The 21,899-nt window shown below is 46.2% G+C and overlaps 1 protein-coding gene across 3 annotated transcripts in view; it reads left to right on the forward strand.

Annotated features, from left to right (window-relative positions):
• The window catches only part of MYO7B (myosin VIIB), a 101,111-nt gene that overhangs the window by 40,058 nt on the left and 39,154 nt on the right, over window positions 1-21,899 (forward strand). For 2 of the 3 annotated variants that reach the window (XM_036023705.1, XM_036023707.1), the window contains exons 10-19: window positions 142-218; window positions 1,330-1,449; window positions 1,750-1,892; window positions 4,326-4,536; window positions 5,246-5,381; window positions 9,267-9,427; window positions 12,092-12,229; window positions 13,976-14,128; window positions 14,811-14,909; window positions 16,615-16,709. In XM_036023705.1, the coding sequence (XP_035879598.1) occupies window positions 142-218; window positions 1,330-1,449; window positions 1,750-1,892; window positions 4,326-4,536; window positions 5,246-5,381; window positions 9,267-9,427; window positions 12,092-12,229; window positions 13,976-14,128; window positions 14,811-14,909; window positions 16,615-16,709 (1,333 nt within the window). The remainder of the gene's footprint in view (window positions 1-141; window positions 219-1,329; window positions 1,450-1,749; window positions 1,893-4,325; window positions 4,537-5,245; window positions 5,382-9,266; window positions 9,428-12,091; window positions 12,230-13,975; window positions 14,129-14,810; window positions 14,910-16,614; window positions 16,710-21,899) is intronic. The other variant, XM_036023708.1, reaches the window with a different exon arrangement.

The raw sequence follows: 21,899 nt of genomic DNA on the forward strand, positions 1-21,899 counted from the left end.
CTGGGACGCTGGTTCCTGAGAGGGGCCTGAGGGAGGCAGTGCCTCGGGACAGGGGCTACCCCAGGCCAGGTGCTTACTGGGGCTTCTGACCAGCCACTTCAGGATGCTTTCACCATTAAATGTTAATACTTCTCCCTGCAGCTGCAGTCTTTGAAAACCTGGATTCCTCCGATGTGATGGAGACACCTGCCTTTCCCATTGTGGTGAAGTTACTGGAGGTAGCCTGGCTGTTGTGTCTGCCAGTTTCCATTTTTTGAGGGGACCCCAGGGGCCTGAGTTCACAGACCCCTAATTCTTATAACCCTTCCCAGGCTCCTGCTTCCCACCCCTCTCCCAGACACTCAGCTTAACCCTTGCACCCTTCTGTACATTGCTTGCCTCGGAGGTAGGAACCAATGTGAGCTAACCATTCACAAAGTAGCAAAATGACATCTTACTCTCTACCCCACTCATCCCTCTGTTCTCCCAATGACCTTACTCTGGACTTTCCCTATCTCCCTTCAAATGTCCCAGCCCATATCGTCATCCCTAGGGCTTCCTCATGAGTTGTGCTCTTCTGGAAAAGTGAGATTATGTTCACACCATCAGCCTCCAGGATATGCCAGAGTGAAATGGAGCCTCCATTTGGAGGGAGAACCACAGCCACAGGCAGAGAAATGTCTTTACACAATATCTGGGGACATTGTGACATCCGCCGTATCATACCCCATTGGCCATTCTGGTGGGAAATTAATAGAACCAGAAGGAAAAACGGAAGGGAGAGAGGGAGGGAGGAAGGAAGGGGAGAAAAGGAAGTCACATTAAGCAGCTTTTGTTGCTCTTCATGTAGGGCAGGGCTCTTAGAAACTTTGGGTATTTGCCAGTTTGGTCTCCCCTGCATGGTGGGGGCCTGGCCTGTCCAGATTCACTCTTGCTCTTTTAAGCCTGCAGCCTCCAGGCTGGAGAGACATCCAGATGCCCACAGCCTGGTTCTAAACCTCCCTGCCCATTGTTTTCCAGGGTCTACCTGGTGGTGATGGCCCTTTCATGAGCCCCCAGGATATCAGCATAGGGCTGGGCATCCAAGCAGCCAGTATGCTCAGGGTCCACCCAGCTTGTGTAACCCTCCTGAATGCTCTGACACCCCAGTGTTCACACTGACTCTCAGCCAGGGACCACACAGGACACCAATTCTGGTCCCTATCTGGCTTGGCCCTAGTCACAGGCATCTCCCACCCTCAGGTCTTGGACATAAGGTGTTTGGTCATGAGAGGGAATAAGATATAACACAAGCAGGTTAGAGTCCTGGAGCCAGGTCCTGCTCTGTCAGCTGTCCACCTGCCTCCCCAGGTGAAGCACCAGGCACTCCGGGACTGTCTGATCAAGCACTCCATCATCGTCTGTGGGGAAGCTGTCACCAGACCTCTGAACATCACTCAGGCTGCAGACCGAAGGGATGCCTTTGTCAAGGTGCAGAGCTGTGGGAGAAGGGGGCAATTACCTATTGAACTTGGCTCCTTGCCCTGGTGGTGGGAGGTAACACAGAACAAAGAGAGTTGGTCAAGTCCCAACTCTGCCAACCACATGCATGGTGACTGTGGACCCCCTAGCCTTTCTGGGTTTGGCTTCTTGCCTTTAAACTAGAGATGGTATCTTTCAGTGAGTACGTGAAATCCAGTGTGAGTGCACCCTTTCTGGGTGAACTTGGAAAAAGGAGCAGCCTCCTTCCTGTGCTTTAAAGCCTATTGGTTATACCCCATGTCTCCTCAGGGCATCTATGGGCACCTCTTCCTGTGGATTGTCAAGAAGATCAATGCTGTGATTTTCACTCCACCTGCCCAGGACCCTAAAACTGTGCAAAGGGCCATCGGCCTCCTAGACATATTTGGCTTTGAAAATTTCCAGAACAATAGGTATGAAGATCTTGGTTCACCTGCTTTCAGAAAATAGAAGATAAGCTTAACTTGGACCAAACTAGAAGGTAGCCATTCCTTCCCTGCTGGACTCTCACTTCCAATCATAGGTGACAGGGTGAGTCCATTGGGAAGGCCCATGTTTTTCTGCAAGGAGATAGTCTGTGCATATCCCCTGGCACCCACACATCCAGAGAAGGCCCCATAGCTAAAAGCATCCTAAGAGCTAGGCGATGACCCCAGCATTTGTCACCCCTCTTGAGCCATCTTCTTTCCTCATGAATCTGAGTGAATGGTATTAGGGTGAAAATGAAATCAAAACATTGATTTGACTGCATTGTTAGGTGGTATATCAAACTAGGTATTAGTAAGAAAGTGGAGGATTTGTGGGCCATCCCTGATTTTTTAGTTTGGTGGGGTTAAGGCAAGGCAGGATGACTGTAACCCAGTGTCCTAGCATCCCCAAATGGATACTGAAGAGCTGAGCAGGAGACAGGTGAGAAAAGTGATGCTTAGTGGTGACTACAACGAAGCCTCAGGGACAGAGACAAGGGTGAGGAAAGGAGCCAGACCATGGAGACAAATAAGGACAGTTGGTGCTCTGGAACATTATCAAGTGGAGGAGATCAAGTGAGAAAAATGAGGACTGGGATAAGCAAGCAGGAAGCATCCTATATGCCATCTAGCTTACTCAAATGAGCCTGGCTCATTAACGGACATGGAAGGACAGAGTTTAGGATTAGTTCCAAGAAGTAAAGGCCTCTGGGCACCGTCAGAGGAGCCAAGATGCTGGCCTGAACTTCACAAGCCCCTGCCAAGGCCCTGTCTCCATGTGAAATCTGAGAGGGCCCCTTGGTGAGCCAAGATTGTCAAGACACAAGTCATTCCCAATGCAAGCATACTGGGATGGCAGGCTCCCTGGACTAGCTGTGCAGGCCAGGCAGGTAGCATGGGACAGGACTCAGAATTAAACCCAATATGATGATAGCTCTTAGGCACAGAAATCTAAAAAGCAATGCAGATCATTTGTTTCTGTCCCCTAGAGGGATGGCTGAGTAGACGAAGCATACCTTTGGAAACCTTGGAGGACCATGAGTAGTTGGTTGTGGGGGATCTGGCCATTTATGCAAGGGCTCCTCCCTGAAGGAGCCACAGGCTGAGCTTGTGACACAGCTGCAGTCTGGGGGTCTGGTGAAGGGTGAGTGCTGCATCACCCAGTACCCAGTGAGTCATGCCTTCTGCAAGTGTCCACTGAGCCCTCTCGAAGCAATGTATTGGGAGTGGAGAACACGACCCACCTGTGTCCTCACCTGTTGGTTTAACAGATGTTGAATGAGCAGTCTAGGTATGATAAAGTTTGGCATAAATCAGCAACCCATCCTAAGGCAGAAATGCCTAAGTGAGACCCAGGGGATGAGCTGATTGAGCTGGATCATGAGGAAGGAGAGGAGTGGCAGCCAATGAGGGAAGGCTCAGAGATAGGGAAGAACTGGGTGCCTCCACAGACTTTGCAAAGTTCAGAGTGGTGTAGGGCCACCTCCTTGAACAGAGGTGGGCTTTCTACTGTGTCACTCTCTGTCTGGGTTCTAAAAACAACCTAAAGCCTAGGGGTGAGGGAGGCAGTGAGCTTGGATCTGCATGTCAGGAAGCTTACTCTAGTGGCAAGTTGAAAAGGACTGAGAGGCAAGGCTGCAGCCTTAGAAGGATCAGACTTAGAAGGCCAGTATCATGCTCCAGATGAGCAATGAAAGTGGTCTGTATGTCATAGCAGCAGCGAGAGTGAAAAGAAGCAAAGAGGTCAGGATGCTGTGTTGGAGAGAGCATGGACCAGACTTTGGCAACTGAATGGGAATGGGGAGGAGGTAGAGGGAGGTGTCAAGCTTGACTCCTTGGTTTCTGACTTGAGCCAGGAGTGATCTCCCAAAGTGGGGAATTAGAAGGAAAAGCAGGTAGGAGGATTAGGACAGGGGTAAGGAGCAGGTCTGGTTGATGCAGAGGAGCCCAGAAGTCAATACTGAGTCTCCAGCAGCTCCTCTCATACCAAGACCACTTGTCCATAGGGCTGGAGCTGCTACAGAACACTTGGTTTTCCAAGGATTATTTCTAGGTCGAGATAGGCAGGCCTGGCAGAAATCTAGGGAATCGGTAAGGTGCCAAAGGCAGGAGATTGATAGTATGCTTTCATCAATAAGAACCTTCTCCTTTCTTATAGTCTGTTTGCCATGGGGTGGAGGAGGTGAGGTGATGGGGGTAGAGGCACGGAGAAGAGGGAGGGTGAATGTCCATGTACTCACAGGGCTCCATGGGAATGTGCATCCATGAACATACACATGTGACTCTGTGCAAATGGCTGGTGACACAGTTGTTCACACCAGCCACAGCAGGGGCGGAGCTAACCCTGCTCCACCTCTGGTGATAGCATTGCCTCCACAGCTTTGAGCAGCTCTGCATCAACTTCGCCAATGAGCACCTGCAGCAGTTCTTTGTGCAGCACGTGTTCACCTTGGAGCAGGAGGAGTACCGCTCTGAGAACATCGCCTGGGACTTCATTCACTACACCAACAACTGGCCTACCCTGGACTTGATGGCCTTCAAGCCCATGAGTATCATTTCCCTCCTGGATGAGGAGAGCCGCTTTCCACAGGTGCATTCCTAGACCTACCATCACTCTGGTTGATACACCCCAGATGTCTCCTCTTGGAGGTTGGGAAACTCCCCTGGGGTAACCCATTTGTTCTGGGTTTGCTGAAATCTCTGATAGAAATTAGAAAACCAGCCCCAGCATGTCTCTCAACCAGACCTCCTCACCTTTAAGGCCCACCTCAGGGTATCCCCACCCCCGTCTCTGAAGGAAGGCTCCCTAATTCTATCGTTTCCAATCCCCAGCAGAATTACATCTCAGTCACTGATTATTTAGATTCAAGAACACACCCTAAGAGAGGACTTCCTAAACATCTGTGGTGCAAGAGAAGGAAAAATTTTATTCTCTTGCCCTTAGGGAAATCTGCTTGTCCTTGGAGAGATGGATTCTCAAATGCAGGCAGTAAGACCTCTGAATCCAGAGAAGGGGAAACCAGGGATGGGGTGCCTGACAATTGTAGGGAAGGGTGGAGCCAGAGAGCTGTCAGTGGGAGTTGGCAGATTTGGTATTTGCACTGGTTCTGCTCTCGCTCATTGTGACAAGTCACAGACCCCTAGGCATCAGCTTCCTGTCTGGATAAAGGCCATCAGTCATCCTTACCTCATTTGCTGAGGGTGCATCAGGGAGCCCCTGAGTCCTGAAGGTGTGCCAGCTGACCTCCCTGTGATTGGGCTCTGGAATCTGAGCCCATAGGTTATCTGTGTCCTTCCAGGGGACAGATATCACCATGCTGCAAAAGCTGAACAATGTCCATGCCAAAAACAAGGCCTTCTTGCAGCCCAAGAACATCCATGATTCCAGATTTGGCATTGCCCACTTTGCTGGTGAGGTGTACTACCAGGTAGAAGGTAGGTGCAGCTCCTCACTATACCCGTTTCCTCCCAATCTGGATCAGGTTCCAGAAAGGCCACAGAAAGGAGGCTGGGATGGTTAGGTCATTTTGCAGAGCTAACAGTGGGAAAGAGGGAATCGAACAGATCAGGAATGTTTGTTTTGTTTGTAATAGTTCAATTGAGGTATAATTCACATACTATACAATTCCCCCATTTCAAGTATACAACTCAATGGTTTTTAATATATTCACAGAGTTATATAACTGTTGCCACAATTTAAAGCATTTTCTTCAACCCTCAAAGAGATCTCCCATTAGCATTCATTTCTCATTTTCCCCCAACCCTTCCCAGCCTCTGACCACCAGTCAGTTCTCTGTCTATGGATTTGCCTATTCTGTACATTTCAGATAAATGGAGACACAATGTGTGGTCTTTTGACTGGCTTCTTTCATTTAGCATCATGTATTCGAGGTTTATTTATGTTGTACCATGTGTCAGGACTTCATTTCTTTATATTGAAACATAATATTCCACTGTGTAAATATGTCATATTTTGTTTATCCCTTCATCAGTTGATGGACATTTGAGTTGTTTCTACTTTATGACTACTGTGAATGTGTATCTTTTCACTACTTCGGGTGTATACCTACAAGAGGAATTGGGGTCATATGGTTTAATCTTTTGAGGAACCACCAAACTGTTTTCAATAATGGCTATACAGTTTTACATTCCCACCACCAGTGTATAAAGGTTCCAATTTCTCCAGATCCTCACCAACACGTTATTGTCTGCCTTTTTGATTATAACCATCCTAGTGAGTTTAAGGTAGTGTCTCAATATGGTTTTGATTTGTGTTTCCCTGATGCCTAACAATGTTGAGTATCTTCATGTGCTTATTGGCTATCTGTATATCATCTTTGAAGAAATGTCTATTCATATCCTTAGCCCATATTTTAACTGGGTTGTCTTCTTATTCTTGAGTTCTAAGAATTTTTAATGGATTCTCAATATAAGTACCTTAACATATATAATTTGCAAATGTTTTTCTCTGTGTTATCTTGATATTGTTTTTTGAAGCACAGAAGTGTTGATTTTATGAAGCGCAACTTGCTTATTTTTTTTGTTGTTGCTCATGCTTTTGATGTCATGACTTAAAAACCATTTTCCAACCCAAGATTTACCCCTATATTTTCTTCTAAGAGTTTTCTAGTTTTAACTTTTACATTTAGGTGTTTGATCCATTTTGAGCTAATTTTTATACATGTTGAAATATAGTCAGGCATGGTTTTGACTTGATAAACAAGGGCCTGGGGTAGTCAACCCTTTAGTGTGCTTAGAAGAGTGAGAAAGTGGCCAGTATGCAGCTGTAGTCAGGAAAACAGGCCAGCAATAGTGTCACTCTGTGGCTCATATGGTCTGTGTAACTGGAGACTCACAGTTACACTGCCCAGGTGGAGAGATAGGCAGCACACTTTCACTCTCATGAATCCCAGCTCTGTGAGGGCCTTGTGCACTGCCAGAGCTCCTGCTACAGTCTCCTTACTCTCAAGGGCTCCCATTCCCTCTCCCATCCTTAACTCAGTCTCTGCAGGCATCACACCAGGCTGTGCAGGTATGTGCAGTGCACCCCACTAAAAAGTGGGGTGACTTAAAAGAAAGTTGGGGTCATGCTCATTCAGGAGTCAATCCTCAGAGTCTTAGAAGTATGGCCCTTCGGATGATGCCTGCCCTCATCTGGCCTGACTTGGAGAAGCAATCTCTTCAGCTACTTCCCAGTGGGATTCTGTGCCCAACTTCAGAGTGAGTCCATTCTTGCATATGATGAGAATGGAGGGGTGATTTCTTCTCTCCTGCCGTGCTAGTTATCTTGGGCTGCCTTAGCAAAGTTCCAGAGATGGGTACAGAAATTTATTCCTTCACAATCTGGAGGCTGGATATCCAACATCAAGGTGAAGGAGGGTAGGCTCCTTCTGAGTCCTTTTTCCTTGTAGATAGAATCTTCTTGTGGCATCTTTTTTGTATCTGTGTGTCTATGTGTCTGTGTGTCTGTGTCTAATCTCTTGTTCTTATATGACACCAGTCTTATGGGTTAGGATCCACCCTTTTGTTTAATCACCTTTTTAATGGCTGTATCTCCAAATATAGTCATATTCTGAGGTACTGAAGGTTGGAACTTCAACATACGAGTTTTGGGGAGGCACAACTCAGCCCACAACATTGCTCCTCCCCAGTATCTGGAGGCTCAGTCTTTAGGCCCCTGCCCCTAGCAGGACCTTCCAAGATCCCCAGAATAGGGCTGATGGAGGGGCTTTGGAGCTACCAGGCTCTCGGGTAGTTACACATGTGCTTGCTTCCTAAACATGTCAACACACATGCTCACATACATGCTCACGTACATACATACATGTTCACAGGTGTGCAGCACACTGCCTGGAGGCACACATCCATTTTCAAGACCTGTGCAGTTTAAATTCACAATGAGGAAGTAAATAACTTCCAAGAAGCTTGGTCACCTGGATGTGCTTGGAACCAGTAAGCCAAGCACTGTTTAATTTCTTTCCTTCTTCCATTTTGAGCTTCCAGAAAAATCACAGTAGCTAGCATCCTCTTACTGGTTTCACAAGGGATGTGGAAGCAGTTGCTCCTATAGAGACTGGCTGGCTGGGGGAGGCTGGACATACAAACTCTCTTAGAACTGCCTCTGGCCTCAGGGGTGATGGCAGAAGTGGTCATGCCTTCCTCTCCAGACTGCAAGCTCCCTGGACAAGACCAGATGGCCAGATTTTCAAGAATATGTGGAGGCAGTTATGGGGAGGGGGTCTTCTTCACTTCTTCCTTTTTCTTCTTTTCTTTTTTTAGCTCCTTTATGTAAATAAGCAGTGGTCTGAGTCACACTTGCCTAAGGTCACCCAGAAATTTTGTGGATCAGAGCCCTGATACAAGCCCTCAGGTCTCTCACTATGGTAAATCTAAACTGCAGGGTGCATGGACATCACTGTGGCCAGTGGTCGGTACCTGGAGCATTGACAGTTAGGTGATGGCTGTGACTGGGGAGAGGTAGAAGGAAGTGGACTTGTTGCTGTCCATGGTATCCACAGGCCTACACCCAGGGAGTGTTGTGGCTGGTGGAAGAGGTGGCAAGTCCTTAGACCATTCCTTAACTGAGCAAAGGGCCCAAGAGAAAGTCTGCCCAGGGGGAGGCAAGAGGAGGGTCTTACCTCACCTGTGGGCCAGGAGAGCCTCCTGGAACAGATGATGCCTGATCTGGTCTTGAAAACAACTAGGCATTGGCCTGAGCAGTTCAAGAGGAGAGAGCATTCCCAGAACAGCTTGTGGAGGCCAGAGGCACAAGCTCTGGAGGAGAATGGAGAACTTCTAGGGGTGACTGGGCTTCAGGGGAGTGCAGGGCCCTGGCACCCACAGGAGATGAGAAAGGAGGGCATAAGGAAGATGTGCAATGGTGGCAGAGGGGCAAAGAAAAGGGTCAAGTTGAGATGACATGGCGATGTGTGGTTGTAGGTATCCTGGGGAATGTATGGGACATAGAGAAGCTGAGTAAGCAGAGAAGGGGTAGGAGGCCATCAGATGAGATCAGACAAAAGGAATGGCAGCATTAGCTAAGGGGCTGTGGTGAGGATGGTGAGTTGGGGGATTGATGAGTTTATCTGTCCATTTGATCTGACTTTGTGCTGGGTGCAGACAGTGGGTGCCATGCCTACAGATGTGTCATGCCATGTCTCTATTGGCTACAGATGGAGGGAGGGATGGAGAGTATGAGTTCAAAGGGGGCTCTTAGAGCCTTCTGATGTGACCAGTGTCCCCACCCAGAGCCTCTCCTTTCCCCATCGGTCACAGTAAAAACTGAGTTGGCCTGGCAGGTGGTCTCTTCTCTCTTCACAGGCTTCTTGGAGAAGAATCGAGATGTGCTGAGCACAGATATCCTCACCCTGGTCCACTCCTCCCAAAACAAATTCCTGAGGGAAATCTTTAAGCTGGAATCAGCAGAAATCAAGCTGGGCCATGGAACTATCCGGGGGAAGACAAGGAGCCAGTTCTTCAAGGTGGGTCCTATCATTGTCTTTTTCATTGCTACTCTGTCCTTAGGGCCTCTAAGGTTACACGTGTCTGTGCAGAGAAAACATATTGCCTGGGGTCTGGGTTTCTCAGTCTAGGTACAAAGGTGAGTGAAAACATGGGTATAGGTGAGGGGACAGGTGCACATGAATGTGCCTGCTTCTGAGTGTGTGGCAATCTTGCCATGGCACATCTGCTTTTGTTAATAGTGCTATGTGTCTATATTGGTTTCTATGTGTGTGTGTGTGTGTTCTGACTGTTGTATGTGTGCATGGTTGTGTATGGTGCCTGTGGTATATGTGTGTGTTTGTGGTATGTGTGGTGCCTGGTGTGTGTGGGCGTGAATCTGGATAGCGATGCATGTGTGTGCTATGTGTTTGTGGGATATGGGCGTGTGTATGGTATATGTGTGTATATTTTGAGTGATGTGTGGTATATCATATGGCCTATGTGTGTGTGCATGTAGTATGTGTATGGTATCTGTGGTGTGTGTCTGACTGATATGTGGGTGTTGTGTTTTGTGTGATATATGTGGTATGTGTGACGTGTGATCTGTGTATTAAATGTGTGTTTTGTGGTGTTTGTGGTATATGTGTGTGATATGTGCGTGTTTTGTGGGTTGTGTGTGTGGTCTGTGGTATGTGTGGTATGGGTGTATGGTGCAGGTGTGTGTACATGTTGTATGCTTATGGTGTCTGTAGTATGGGTATGTTTTGGGTGGTATGTGTGTATTATTAAAATGTGTGTTTTGTGGTGTCTGCCTACCCATTGCCCCCACAACACCCCCTCTCATGGCTTTACCCCTTAATTGTGACTGTCTCAGAAAACCCTGTGAAGCTTCTGATGAGGAGCCTCACCCCCACCCTCAGGTTGAGCTGGCTGAATGGCCAAGGAATTGAAAAAGCAGACAAAGGGTCCCCTTTTCTCCATGCCAAGAATTCAGCACTGACCACACTGAAGTGCGCTTGGTATTTTATCACTCTCCCTCCACCTCTGCAGGATCTCCTCAAGCCTCCAGGCCCATGGCCATGTGCAGTACAGGCCCAGGAAGGCATTCAGGAGCCTTGAAGCTGGGCAGGAATTAGCCAGGTCTGGAACCAGGTGGAGTCATGCTAGATTCTCCATAGCTGAGGCCAGAGCACAGCCTCATCTTGGTCCTGCAGATCTCCAGAGCATGACATGGAAGTTTCAGGGAACAGAATGGTAGTGGAGAAGAAATACATTGTTTTGCACACCAGAACAAGAAAAGAAAGCTGCCCATTGTTATTAAAAAGCCCAGTGATTCCATCCTCTTGTCAGAGGTATTAAGGTGTAAAGACTTGTGTCTCCAGACTGGTGTATTCTGGCAGTACACAACTTTGCTCAGGTACATTTGACTGTGGAAAGGTTTGATCAAGGAGCATTGCTCACAATTAGCATCGCACAAAACACACACTGCTCATGGTGAGGGGCTTTTGCTTTTCTCCCTCCTCTTGCCTCCATAAGTTAATGCATTTGTTTTAGAATGATATAAATTTACTATAATGTATACAATGCATGGTATAAAACATTAAAAAACATATAAAACCTAGATAAAAACGGAAAATGTAGAAGGAAGAGATAAAAAGTGAGTGTTCCCAGTTCTAACATTCTTTTCTCTCCCTGTTACATCATCTTGTGCATCCCACTTGGTTGACCACAACTCTAAACAGGAGGCATTTGCCCCATCTTACTCCCTTCTGGGTCCTCAGTATCCAACTGGGGTCCTACAAACAATAGGCATTTGGGGAACCTGTGATGGATAAATGAATGAAGCCCTCCTGAAACGAAAAGTCAGTGTTCATTCTGCCTGTCACTACCAGAATCAATAAGTAGGGACAAGAATTGGATCTTTATGGGTGCTTTATTCAGATGCCGATGTCTGAGAAGGCAGCAGTTTAGGTACCCTAAAATCCATCTTAACATCTTTCTCAAGTCAATCTTTTTAAAAATATATTTTTATAATTTTATTTACTTATTTTTATAGAGGGGGAGGGAGAGAGAATGAGAGAAACATCAATGTATGGTTGCCTCTTATGTGCCCCCTCACTGGGGGTGTGGCCCACAACCCATTCATTTACCCCAGACTGGGAATCAAACCAGTGACCCTTGGCTCTCAGGCCAGCACTCAATCCACTGAGCCACACTAGCCAGGGCATCAAGCTGACCTTTTTTATAAGGAGAAGAAAAGAGTAGGTAAAGGGTTTGAAAATCAGGAAAAAGTTTAATCAGATAAAAGCTGCAGTGCAGTGATTTTCCTAGCATCCCTCCATCTGCTGACCAATAATTCTTTATTGTGTCCTGGTTGACAGATGTTCTTTCCCTGGAGCACAATGGCTCAAATACCATCTTGATTGCTTGCAGTCTTCCAGGGGCACAAAGGTTGAATTGCTTGCAGGCTTCCTAGAGTCAGGGTAGGTCCAGTCACGCATTACAGATCCTGGAAGAACAGCTTTCTACATGCATTAATCACTACACCTGTTAACTATAACTAAAGTTAAACTTTTTAACTTAAATTCCCCCATCACTCCTATCTGTGGGACCTTGGCAGAAGCCCTCACTGTGCTATGGGTCAGCGTGCCCCAGGTGGTACTCCCTAAAACCCCACTTGGACTCTGTGTTTCTGCCCACAGTCTGCAGACTCTGGCAGGCAGCCTGCCACCTTGGCAAGCCAGTTTAAGCAGTCCCTGGACCAGCTGATGAAAATCCTGACCAACTGTGAACCCTACTTCATCCGCTGCATCAAACCCAATGAGTACAAGAAGCCACTGGTAATGAGGGAAGGTTGGATACAAAGGGAGGGAGGGGGCAGCTATTGGATGGGTCTGATGGCACCTAGGGCCATGTCATTCCCTTTACCAGGCCCTGGAAAACATTAGGACTGTTCTCTGTCCCCATTTTATAATTGGACACTGAGATGAGGTGGCCATTCCAGGCCACTCTCAGGTCAGTGAGCTGCAGTGCTTAGATCACTCAGACCTCAGTCATCTTCAGCCCTGTAATTTGCCTGCTTGTGCACCTGGCCAGGTGCTTCCCTTTTCAGAGACTGTTATCTCTTCTGTAAAGTTAGACCAGCATCTGCCTGCAGGGGGCAACAAGGATTGTTGATGTTTCTGGTATATCTGCATATGTAAACCACACTCAGGAAGGACCACAAGTACTATGATTTTAGAAGCTGATGACCACTCCTGGTTGCCCTTGGAGAGTGACTTTATCCACTTCTGTGTGGTGTAGGGTAGGAGCCTGCTAATTCCCCAGGAGCCCTTGACCATGGACTTGGGAATCCCACCAGCAGCTACAAATACAGGACTCCCAAAATGGGGAGATGCCATCTGAAAGGATCTTATAAGGGAAAAACTATCTTATTAAATCTTATAAGGGAAATCTTATCTTATAAGGGAAATCTTACAATATAAGGTAAATCTTATAAGGGAAAAATATATTAAATAAAGTGACTGTTTGAAAAAAAGAAAATTATGAAATTGAGGCTGCCCCAGGTATTCCAGCATGTATCTTCCTGACAGGCATAGTACTCAGTTGTTAGGTAAGAATGGTACTCCCAGAGGCCTTCTGCCCACCCCCGCACTCCCTACCTTAGGAGCAAGGCTACTGCTCAGGGCCTCACAGATGGTAGCTGTTGTGTGGGTGTAGGGGGCCCTGGGGCTGAGGGGCCAGGCAGACTCAGGTTTGAACCCTAGTTCAACCACTTAGGAGTGTGGCCCTGAGCCTTGGGTACTACACATTTAAATTGGAACTAAGTACCCCCCATGTAGAGCTGTTGTAGAGATTAAATGAGAAATACTAAATACATGGGGGCTAACTAGTTGTCCCAGACTAACTGCTATGTGGCCCTGGGCCCCATGAGGAGTTGTCTCTGGGACCCTCAGAGTTTCCAGGTAGGTAGTTGCCTGCTGGTGGGCTTGCCAGATTTGAAGGTGTCCTTCTAGTGCCTAGAGACTCCTGAGGGCTGGAAGGCTGAGGAGGGTCTCTAGCAGACCACGCCATACAAAGTCTTAGGGTGTCTCCTGAGACCCAGCACCCCTGTGCAGAGAAAGCATCAGGTGCAAATTTCTCTCCTCACCACAGCCATCTCCCAGGCACTGAGCTGACCAGAGTATTTTCTAGTTATGAGTAGGAAAAGTATTTCTTTCTACCTTCTGAATGTGAAAAGCACGATGTTTCTGGGAGCACATGTTTCAGGAGGTGGTGGTTTCTTTGGGATCACTGTTTTGGAACACTTAAAAGCATTTTAAATTGGGTATATGCAGATCACTTTTGTATTTGCAGTACTTTGCATATTCTGCAGAGGTAAGTATTCAGTGATGCTGTGGATGTCAGTTTCTGTTACTAACTGTTATCTCCTTAGAAATACTTTAAAGACTTTTCAGTGACTTTGACTACACATTTCTCCTCAAAAGGGAATTCTAATTAATCTGAGCTCTTGTCTTGAGCTCCTGTACTTCGGGTGAGTGCAGGGGTGGGCAGAGCGGCTCGCTCAGCCCTGCCTCTGCACGCAGCTCTTCGACCGCCAGCTGTGCCTTCGGCAGCTGCGCTACTCTGGCATGTTGGAGACCGTGCGCATCCGCCAGGCGGGCTTCCCTCTGCGCTACACCTTCCAGCAGTTCTCCCAGAGGTTCCGAGTCCTGCTGCCCAGCGCCTTGCGCCAACAGGTGAGTACTCTGTGGCTCGACTGTGTTGGTCTACAGGAGGAGCCAGGCACCTCAGGACTTTGACGCCTATAGGTCCCCAATTCCAACACGTCCCTGCAGCTGCCTTCCTGATGCCCAGGGCCCCTCCACTCCAAGCTCTCAAATGATCCTGCTTTCCCTTCCCTCCTCACTTCCTACCTTCCCCATCTGTCACCCTCTTTCCCACCCGCAACCCCATGGTGCCCTAGAAGTGAAGAAGAGCTAGTTCACGCTGGGCTCTAGAAGGTGTTGATGGCTGATATGGTCCTTCTATGAGTGTCTGCAGTTTAAAGCAAGCACTGTTTTATGTGGCATAACCTCCAGGAGATGATGTAGCTGAGGAGCATGAAGTCCTCCTTATTTTTCCTCAAACACCCAGATATCCTCAAGTTTGGGATGTCCAAGTGTCCTGCAGCCACATAGAGGCCCCAGGCCTTGAAATGTGTGGTTGCCTCATGATCCCAGAGCCTGAGTGCTCCCTGCACCCCACTCTTGATCCCAAGGTACTTTGTGCCTGTGCCCTGGCCCAGCATATCCTGACTGTGAAGCCTGTAGAAGGAAGAAGACTCAGATCCCTAGAAAGCCCTTGAGAAGGGATCCTTAGTCTCATGCCTTGGGGTCCCTGCTCTAGCTCCATCCAACCACTCCTGTTTTTGCTCGGCAGCTTCAGGATAAGTTTCGACAGATGACGCTGTGCATCGCTGAAATGTGGTTGGGAAAAGACACAGACTGGAAAATGGGAAAGACCAAAATTTTCCTGAAGGTAAGACCTTGAACTTGAAGGTCTCATCCTCCTGAAGCATGGGGGAGCTGGTCTGGACCCACCAGGAGGCACTGGCTCACTAACCCTGTTCTGTATGTGGCCCCCACCCTGAGTCACCCTGTTGCTATAGAAAGCAGTGTTGAGGGTAAGAGAAGTGGGGAGGGGGTGGCAACATGGGGAGAGCTCAGGTCAGCCAGAAGAAATTAAGAAGGCTTCTCAGAGGGGACATCCATGTCAAGACCTGAGCATAAGGAAGGGCTGCTTTCAAGCCATTGGGCAGAGTAAGGAGGCCTGAGGGCAGGCTCACACTGCCTCCAGAACAGGCCTTCACCATACATGAGTCACTATCAATGAGCTTCGTCTGGCCTGGGGAAGCTCTGCCTCTAGAGAGCCCCAAAGAGCTGGCTCTTCAGTGTGTTGACACCCCACTATGAGAGATTGTCCTTAGGTAGTCATATGTAGGCAGCACCACCACCCACGTACCTCCTCTCAACATACTGAGAGGCCCAAGATCACACAGATGCAGCCTCATGGCTCTACTAGCCTTCAACCCCTCTAGGATTGCCAGATGGGTCAAAGAGCCACTGGGGAGAAAACTTTCCAGCGCCCTATTCTCATAATACCTGGATGGGTGAGCAAATTGAAGAGGAGAAGGAGAAGCTCAGAATAGGAGGATGTTCTGCAGCCATCTAAGAATCCCTCCCATCCCTGCCACCCTTTCCTGCATCCTATTGCCTCCCCTTCACCCATAGAGCCCTCCCTCATCCATCCCCAGAGGCACCTTCTGGTCCCACCAGCCAGTCCATGTACCAGTAAGGCCTGTGTCTAAGGTTCAGGCTTAGACATGAAGTAAGAGGCAGAGTAGCTTCAGATTCCATGGAGCAGGTGAAGCTGGCAGAAGGAAGCATCTGCCCAGGAGGGTGAGACACAGTGGTATAGAGGGATATATAGTGTGGGTGGATGGTGAAAGAGAAGAGTGCCCACCTCTTCCTTCTTCTTCCCTGGTTACTCCTTGAGGACACAGTCAAAGTCAAGTTCGTCTGTGTCCCCAGTCCCCACCCAGGTACATCAAGAGGTTCAATGCTTGTTTGATGCAAAACTGATGAAGGAAGGAAGGGCCTCCAAGCCCTGCCTTCTCCTCACCAGTTGCCAAAGGCTGTACTGATCTCTGTTCTGCAGACAGTCCATGGGCTGTCTTCCAGGGGTAAGGATGGCAAGCCTGAGGCACAGGAATCAGGGAAGCACTCTGCAGTGAACCAGGGAAAGTCACAGCCCCAGGGCTGAATCTCACACTATGAGTCCTACTCAAAGGCTGAAGGGGACATTTTCCTATTGAAACACTCATGAATCTGTAATACATTTGAATGCATAGTTCAGATGAGTTTTTGGAACTAAAACAACTTCAGAGAAATTTTTTCTCCCATCTTGGGTTCTCCAGAACAGAAATGAAATTTGCCAGATTGAATTAATGAAAAGAAAGAGCTAAAATGGAAAGTTCTCGGATTGGGGCTGGAGGTTTATAGTTGTAGCTCTCATCTCTGAGCCATATTAGAGTCAATTTGAAGGCCCCTGCCCCTGCTTGTCCTGTCAGGAGCACGTGTGGGGAAAGTCTGAGAAGCCTAACTTCTAGAGACAGAGCCCTGGCCTCAGGTGGAGGTGTGGGGTGAAGGGTAGCAGCTATATGACAAACTCTCTCCTGTTCCAGGATAACCAGAATACTCTGCTGGAGGTACAGAGGAGTGAGGCCCTGGAGAAAGCAGCAATTAGCATCCAAAGAGTCCTTCGGGGCTACAGATACAGGTGCTAGCCCTGCTCCTACCCCTTTCCTAGCCTACACACCTGCTCATCATATGCCCTGGGAGGGCCTGTAGCACCCAAACCAGGAGCACATGTTCCCACTGGTCCCTCCCTGGGGGGTAACTGAGGTACAAGATCTCTAAGGACCTCCTGACAGGAACACTGCAGCCACTGTTGGCCAGAGAATTTCTAATACATTATTTGAATGTTTGTTGTGGGAGGGGAGCGGGAATCCACTACATAACCAAGAGTCAAAAGAAGTGTCAGCTCTGGTCTCTATATTTTGATGTTCTCCTCAAACATCATTGGTGCTAATTCAATGCCAACAGGAATTCCTCATTTGAGGTGTGGTTAAAAAGAAAACTATTCAGTGCAAACAATTTGACTGTGATACAACACAGCTCAACAATGTTACAGTTCAGTTAGAAACAGCTGACTGTGGAACAGCACGGCTCTGAGGCAGCTTTAGGGTGAGCCCCTCTCTGAGTAGACAGCTTTGCTCTGCTCTGTTCCACTGAAAATGCAGTCTCTGGTTTTAGTGCAAAGTGAAAGTGCATTCTCCTAATCAGAGGAGAACTGGCTTATATAGAGAAAAGCCCCCACACACTGACTCCTGATTGGTCTCTCCATATGCAAATTAGGACTCCAAATCCTCACAGTTAGATTTGTTGAAAAAGCACTGTCCTGATTGGTCAGTAGGTAGCCACTCTAATTGGTTAGTGAAGAAGCTAATGAGGAAATAGCTGTGCAGCTCTGACTGGACCAGGAATGTCTCATTCCTATTAGATGAAGTACAATTCCAAGAACTACCTTATGAGGGTTGGTTTAACCAGCAGGAATACAGTGCAGGCAGGCAGCTCAGTGTAGGCTTCTCCCTGAAATGTAGCTTACATGAGAGGCCCCTGTTGAGCAATGACTGTTAGGTTCTGTTTATAAATTTGAGCCCAATTGGCCACCAGGAGCCATTCTCAACACGTAGTTTCATTCTTGGGGTCAACAAAGTGATGCACAAGTTGCCTCCCCAGAATAGTCAGAGACAGTCAGAGGTAGCCACCCTCACTGCTGATGTATTCTTTTACTTTAATAATTTTTAAATTTTCAGTTACACCTGATGCACAATATTATATTAGTATCAGGTATACAACTCGGTGATTAGACATGTATATAACTTATGAAGTGATCATCCAAATAAACCTAGTATCCATCTGACACCATACATAGTTATTACAATATTATTGACTATATTGCTTATGCTATGCTTTACATCCCCATGACTATTCTGTAACTATCATTCCCTATCCCCCCTCCCATCTGGCAAATTATCAAAATATTCTCTGTATCTATGAGTCTATTTATGTTCTGCTTTTTCATTTATTTTGTTTTTAGATTTCACATATAATTGAAATCATATGGCATTGTCTTCCTCTGTCTGACTTAATTTACTCAGCACAATATCCTCTGGGTTCATCCACATTGTTGCAGATGGCAGGATTTCATTCTTTTTGTATGACTGAGTTATATTCCGTTGTATAAATGCACCACTTCTTCTTTATCCATTGATCTATTGATGGACATTTAGGTTGCTTCCATAGCTTGGCTATTGTAAATAATGCTGCAACAAATATCTGAATGTATATGTCTTTTTGATTTAGTGTTTTGGGATTCTTCAGATAAATACCCGGAAGTAAAATTGCTGGGTTCTTCTTTGTCCCTTGTCTGTCTCTTGCTATAGCATTTAATTTTAAGTCTATTTTGTCTGGGATGAGTATTATACACAAGCTTTTTGTTTGTTTCCATGCTCATGAAATATCTTTTTCCATCCCTTTTTTTTTCATTCTGTGTGCATCTTCCAATCTGAAGTGGTCCTTTGTAGACAGTATATTTAAGAGCCTTGTTTTGTTACATGGATCATTTAATCCATTTGCATTTAAAGTAATTGTTTTTTTAAAGATGTTATTTATTTATTTATTTATTTATTTATTTATTTATTTATTTTTAGAGAGGGAAGGGAGGGAGATAGATAGAGACAGAGAAACTTCAATGTGCAGTTGCTGGGGGTTATGGCCTACAATCCAGGCATGTACCCTGGCTGGGAATCGACACATTTAAAGTAATTGTTGATAAATATGTATTTATGCCATTTTAGTTTTCCTAGTTTTGATCTTTTTTTTCTCCTTCTTAAAGAAGATCCTTTAACATTTTATGTAATACTTACTTAGTGCTGATGAACTCTATTTAATCTCTTTGTGGGGATTGGGAAGCTTTATAACCATCCTTTGAATTTAAATGATAGCCTTGCTGGGTAGAGTAATCTTGGTTGTAGTTCCTATCTTATCATCACTTTGAATATTTCTTGCTAATCCTTTCTAGCCTACAAAGTTTCTGTTGAGGAATGATCTGACAGTCTTATGGGAGCTCCCTTGTAGGTAACTAACTGCTTTTTTCATGTTGCTTTTAAGATTCTTTCTGTCTTTAACTTTTGGCATTTTAATTATGATGTGTTTTTGTGTGAACCTCTTTTGGTTTATCTTTTTCAGGACTCCCTGTACTTTCTGGACTTGTGTGTTTATTTCTTTCATCAGATTAGGGAAGTTTCCATCATTATTTTTTAGAATAGGTTTTCAATTTCTTACTCTCTCTTCTCCTTCCAGCACCCCCATGATGTGAATACTGGTAGGCTTGAAGTTGCCCCAGAGGCTCCTTATACTGTCCTCATTTGTATTTTTTTTTCTTTTTACTGTTCTTATTGGGTGTTCTCTACTTCCTTATCTTCCAAACTGCTGATTTGATTCTCTGCTTCATCTACTCTACCACTGATTCTCTGAGATGCATTTCTTATTTTATTTATTGTATGCTTCACTTCTGACTGGTTCTTTTTTTATGTTTCCTACAATATCTTCATTTTTATGTTTTCTATCTTTTTGTTGAAATTCTTATTAAATTCATCTACTCTACCCCTAAGTTCATTGAGTATCCTTATAATCAGTATTTTGACTCTTCATCTGATAGGTTCCTTATCTCCATTTTGTTTAGTTGTTTTTCTGGAGTTTTGTTCTGTTATTTCATCTGGACCTTTTTTTTTGTCTCCTCATTCTGGCAGACTAATTGTGTTTGTTTCTATGTATTAGATAGAGCTGTTACATCTCGTGGTCTTGGTAAAGTGGCCTTATGTAGTAAGTGTCCTGTAGGGCTCAGTGTCTCAGACTTCTTAGTCACCCAAGCTGGGTGCTCGAGGTGCACCCCTATTGTATCTTGTATGCACTCATCTGATGGTTGAACCTTGACTGCTTTGGCACATCAATGGGAGGGATTTACCCCCAGGATGATCAGCTGTGAGGACTAGCTGTGATTATAGCAGAGGATCACTGTGCAGGAGTGGAACCTATGGAGCAAGACTCACTTAAGCAGGGCTCTGGTGCCTGATGAGTCTACCTTAGAAGTGTGTCACTTGTGGATGATGTTGGGTGATGCTCTGGTGAAGCTGTCCACTAGGTTTGTTGGCTATGGGGGCCTCCCAGGGGTTGCAAGCCAAGGTCAACTGTCACCTGTGCCATGCCTAAGGTCACCCAGCATGAGCTACAAAGAGATTGGCAGATAGTTGCTACTTATGCTTGCCTTAGAGGTTCTGGGAAGAGGTCAAGCTGCAAAATGAGCCTGGCTGCTGCCAGTGCCAGGCCTGGGGTCACTGAACAGGAGGTACAGGGCACACTGACACCAGATGCTGCTTGTTCAGGATTTGTAAATCTTGTAGAGATTTTAGACAAGTTTGCAGCATGAGCCAAGACAGGCCAGTTGTATGGAAAATCCACTGGAAACAGCTTGGTTCAGCCCCAAAGTTGACCAGAGTGGGGTCTCAGGGAATTGCTAGGCTGGGGTGAACAGTGCTAGCCGAGTTGAGGGAGACTCAGGTATTGATTCCTGCCTGGTGGGTCTATCAGGGAAGGGATCAGAAAAAAACAAATGGCTTCTTCCAGCACTTCCATCTGGGAGAAAGCTGCCCCTCCAGCCCTCAATGGACAATTCAGTTCCTGCCCATATGTTTCTAGTGCCTACTGAGCTGCTGTCCCAGTGCTGGAGCTAAAGTCAGTGAGTTCAAATAAGTTCATGTGTGAGTCCTTGAAGAGAAATGCCTTGGACTCCAGAAGCCCTCTATTTCACTCAGTCACAATCCCTGCTGGATTTCATAACCAAAAGTGTTGGGAACTTTTCTTCCTGGCACTGGAATACTAGACTGGGGAGCCTAGTGTGGGGCTGGAACCTCTTTCTCCTCAGAAGGGACCTCAGCAGCCAAGAATATCCCTCTCAGTTATTAACCACAATGCACAGGTGGGGAACCAGGGCATTCAATGTCTCTGCCATTTCTGCCAGTCTTTTTTAAATATATATTTTATTGATTATGCTATTACAGTTGTCCCAATTTTTCCCCTTTGTCATGCTCCACACAGTACCCCCATTCCTTCCAGTGATCACTCCCCTTAGCGCATATCCATGGGTCATGCATATAAGTTCTTTGGCTACTCCATTACCTATTCTGTTCTTAACATCTCCATGTCTATTTTGTACCTACCGGTTTATGCTTCTTAATCCCTGTACTTCTCTCCCCATTTTCTCCCTTCCCTCTCCCAACTGATAACTCTCCAAATGATCTCCATACCCATGATTCTGTTCCTGTTCTGCTTGATTGCTTAGTTTGTTCTTTGGATTAAATTATTGATAGTTGTGAATTTATTGCCATTTTAATGTTCATCATTTTGAGCTTCTTTTTCTTATATAATTACCTTTAGCATTTCATATAATAATGGCTTGGTGATGATGAACTCCTTTAGTTTTACCTTATCTGGGAAGCACGTTATCTGCCCTTCAATTCTAAATGATAGCTTTTCTGGATAGAGTAGTCTTAGCTGTAGGTCCTTGCTTTTTCTCATTTTGAATACTTCTTGCCAGCCTCTTCTAGCCTGCAAAATTTCTTTTGGGAAATCAGCTGACAATCTTCTGGGAGCTCCTTTGTATGTAACTATCTGCTTTTCTCTTGCTGCTTTTAAGGTTCTCTCTTTATCTTTAACCTTTGACATTTTAATTATGATATGTCTTGGTATGGTCCTCTTTGTGTCCATCTTGTTTGGGACTCTCTGTGTTTCTGGACTTGTATGTCTATTTCCTTTACCAAATCAGGGAAGTTTTCTTTCATTATTT

This window comes from Phyllostomus discolor, chromosome 4, assembly GCF_004126475.2.
Source record: "Phyllostomus discolor isolate MPI-MPIP mPhyDis1 chromosome 4, mPhyDis1.pri.v3, whole genome shotgun sequence".
Taxonomy (NCBI): Eukaryota; Metazoa; Chordata; class Mammalia; order Chiroptera; family Phyllostomidae; genus Phyllostomus; species Phyllostomus discolor.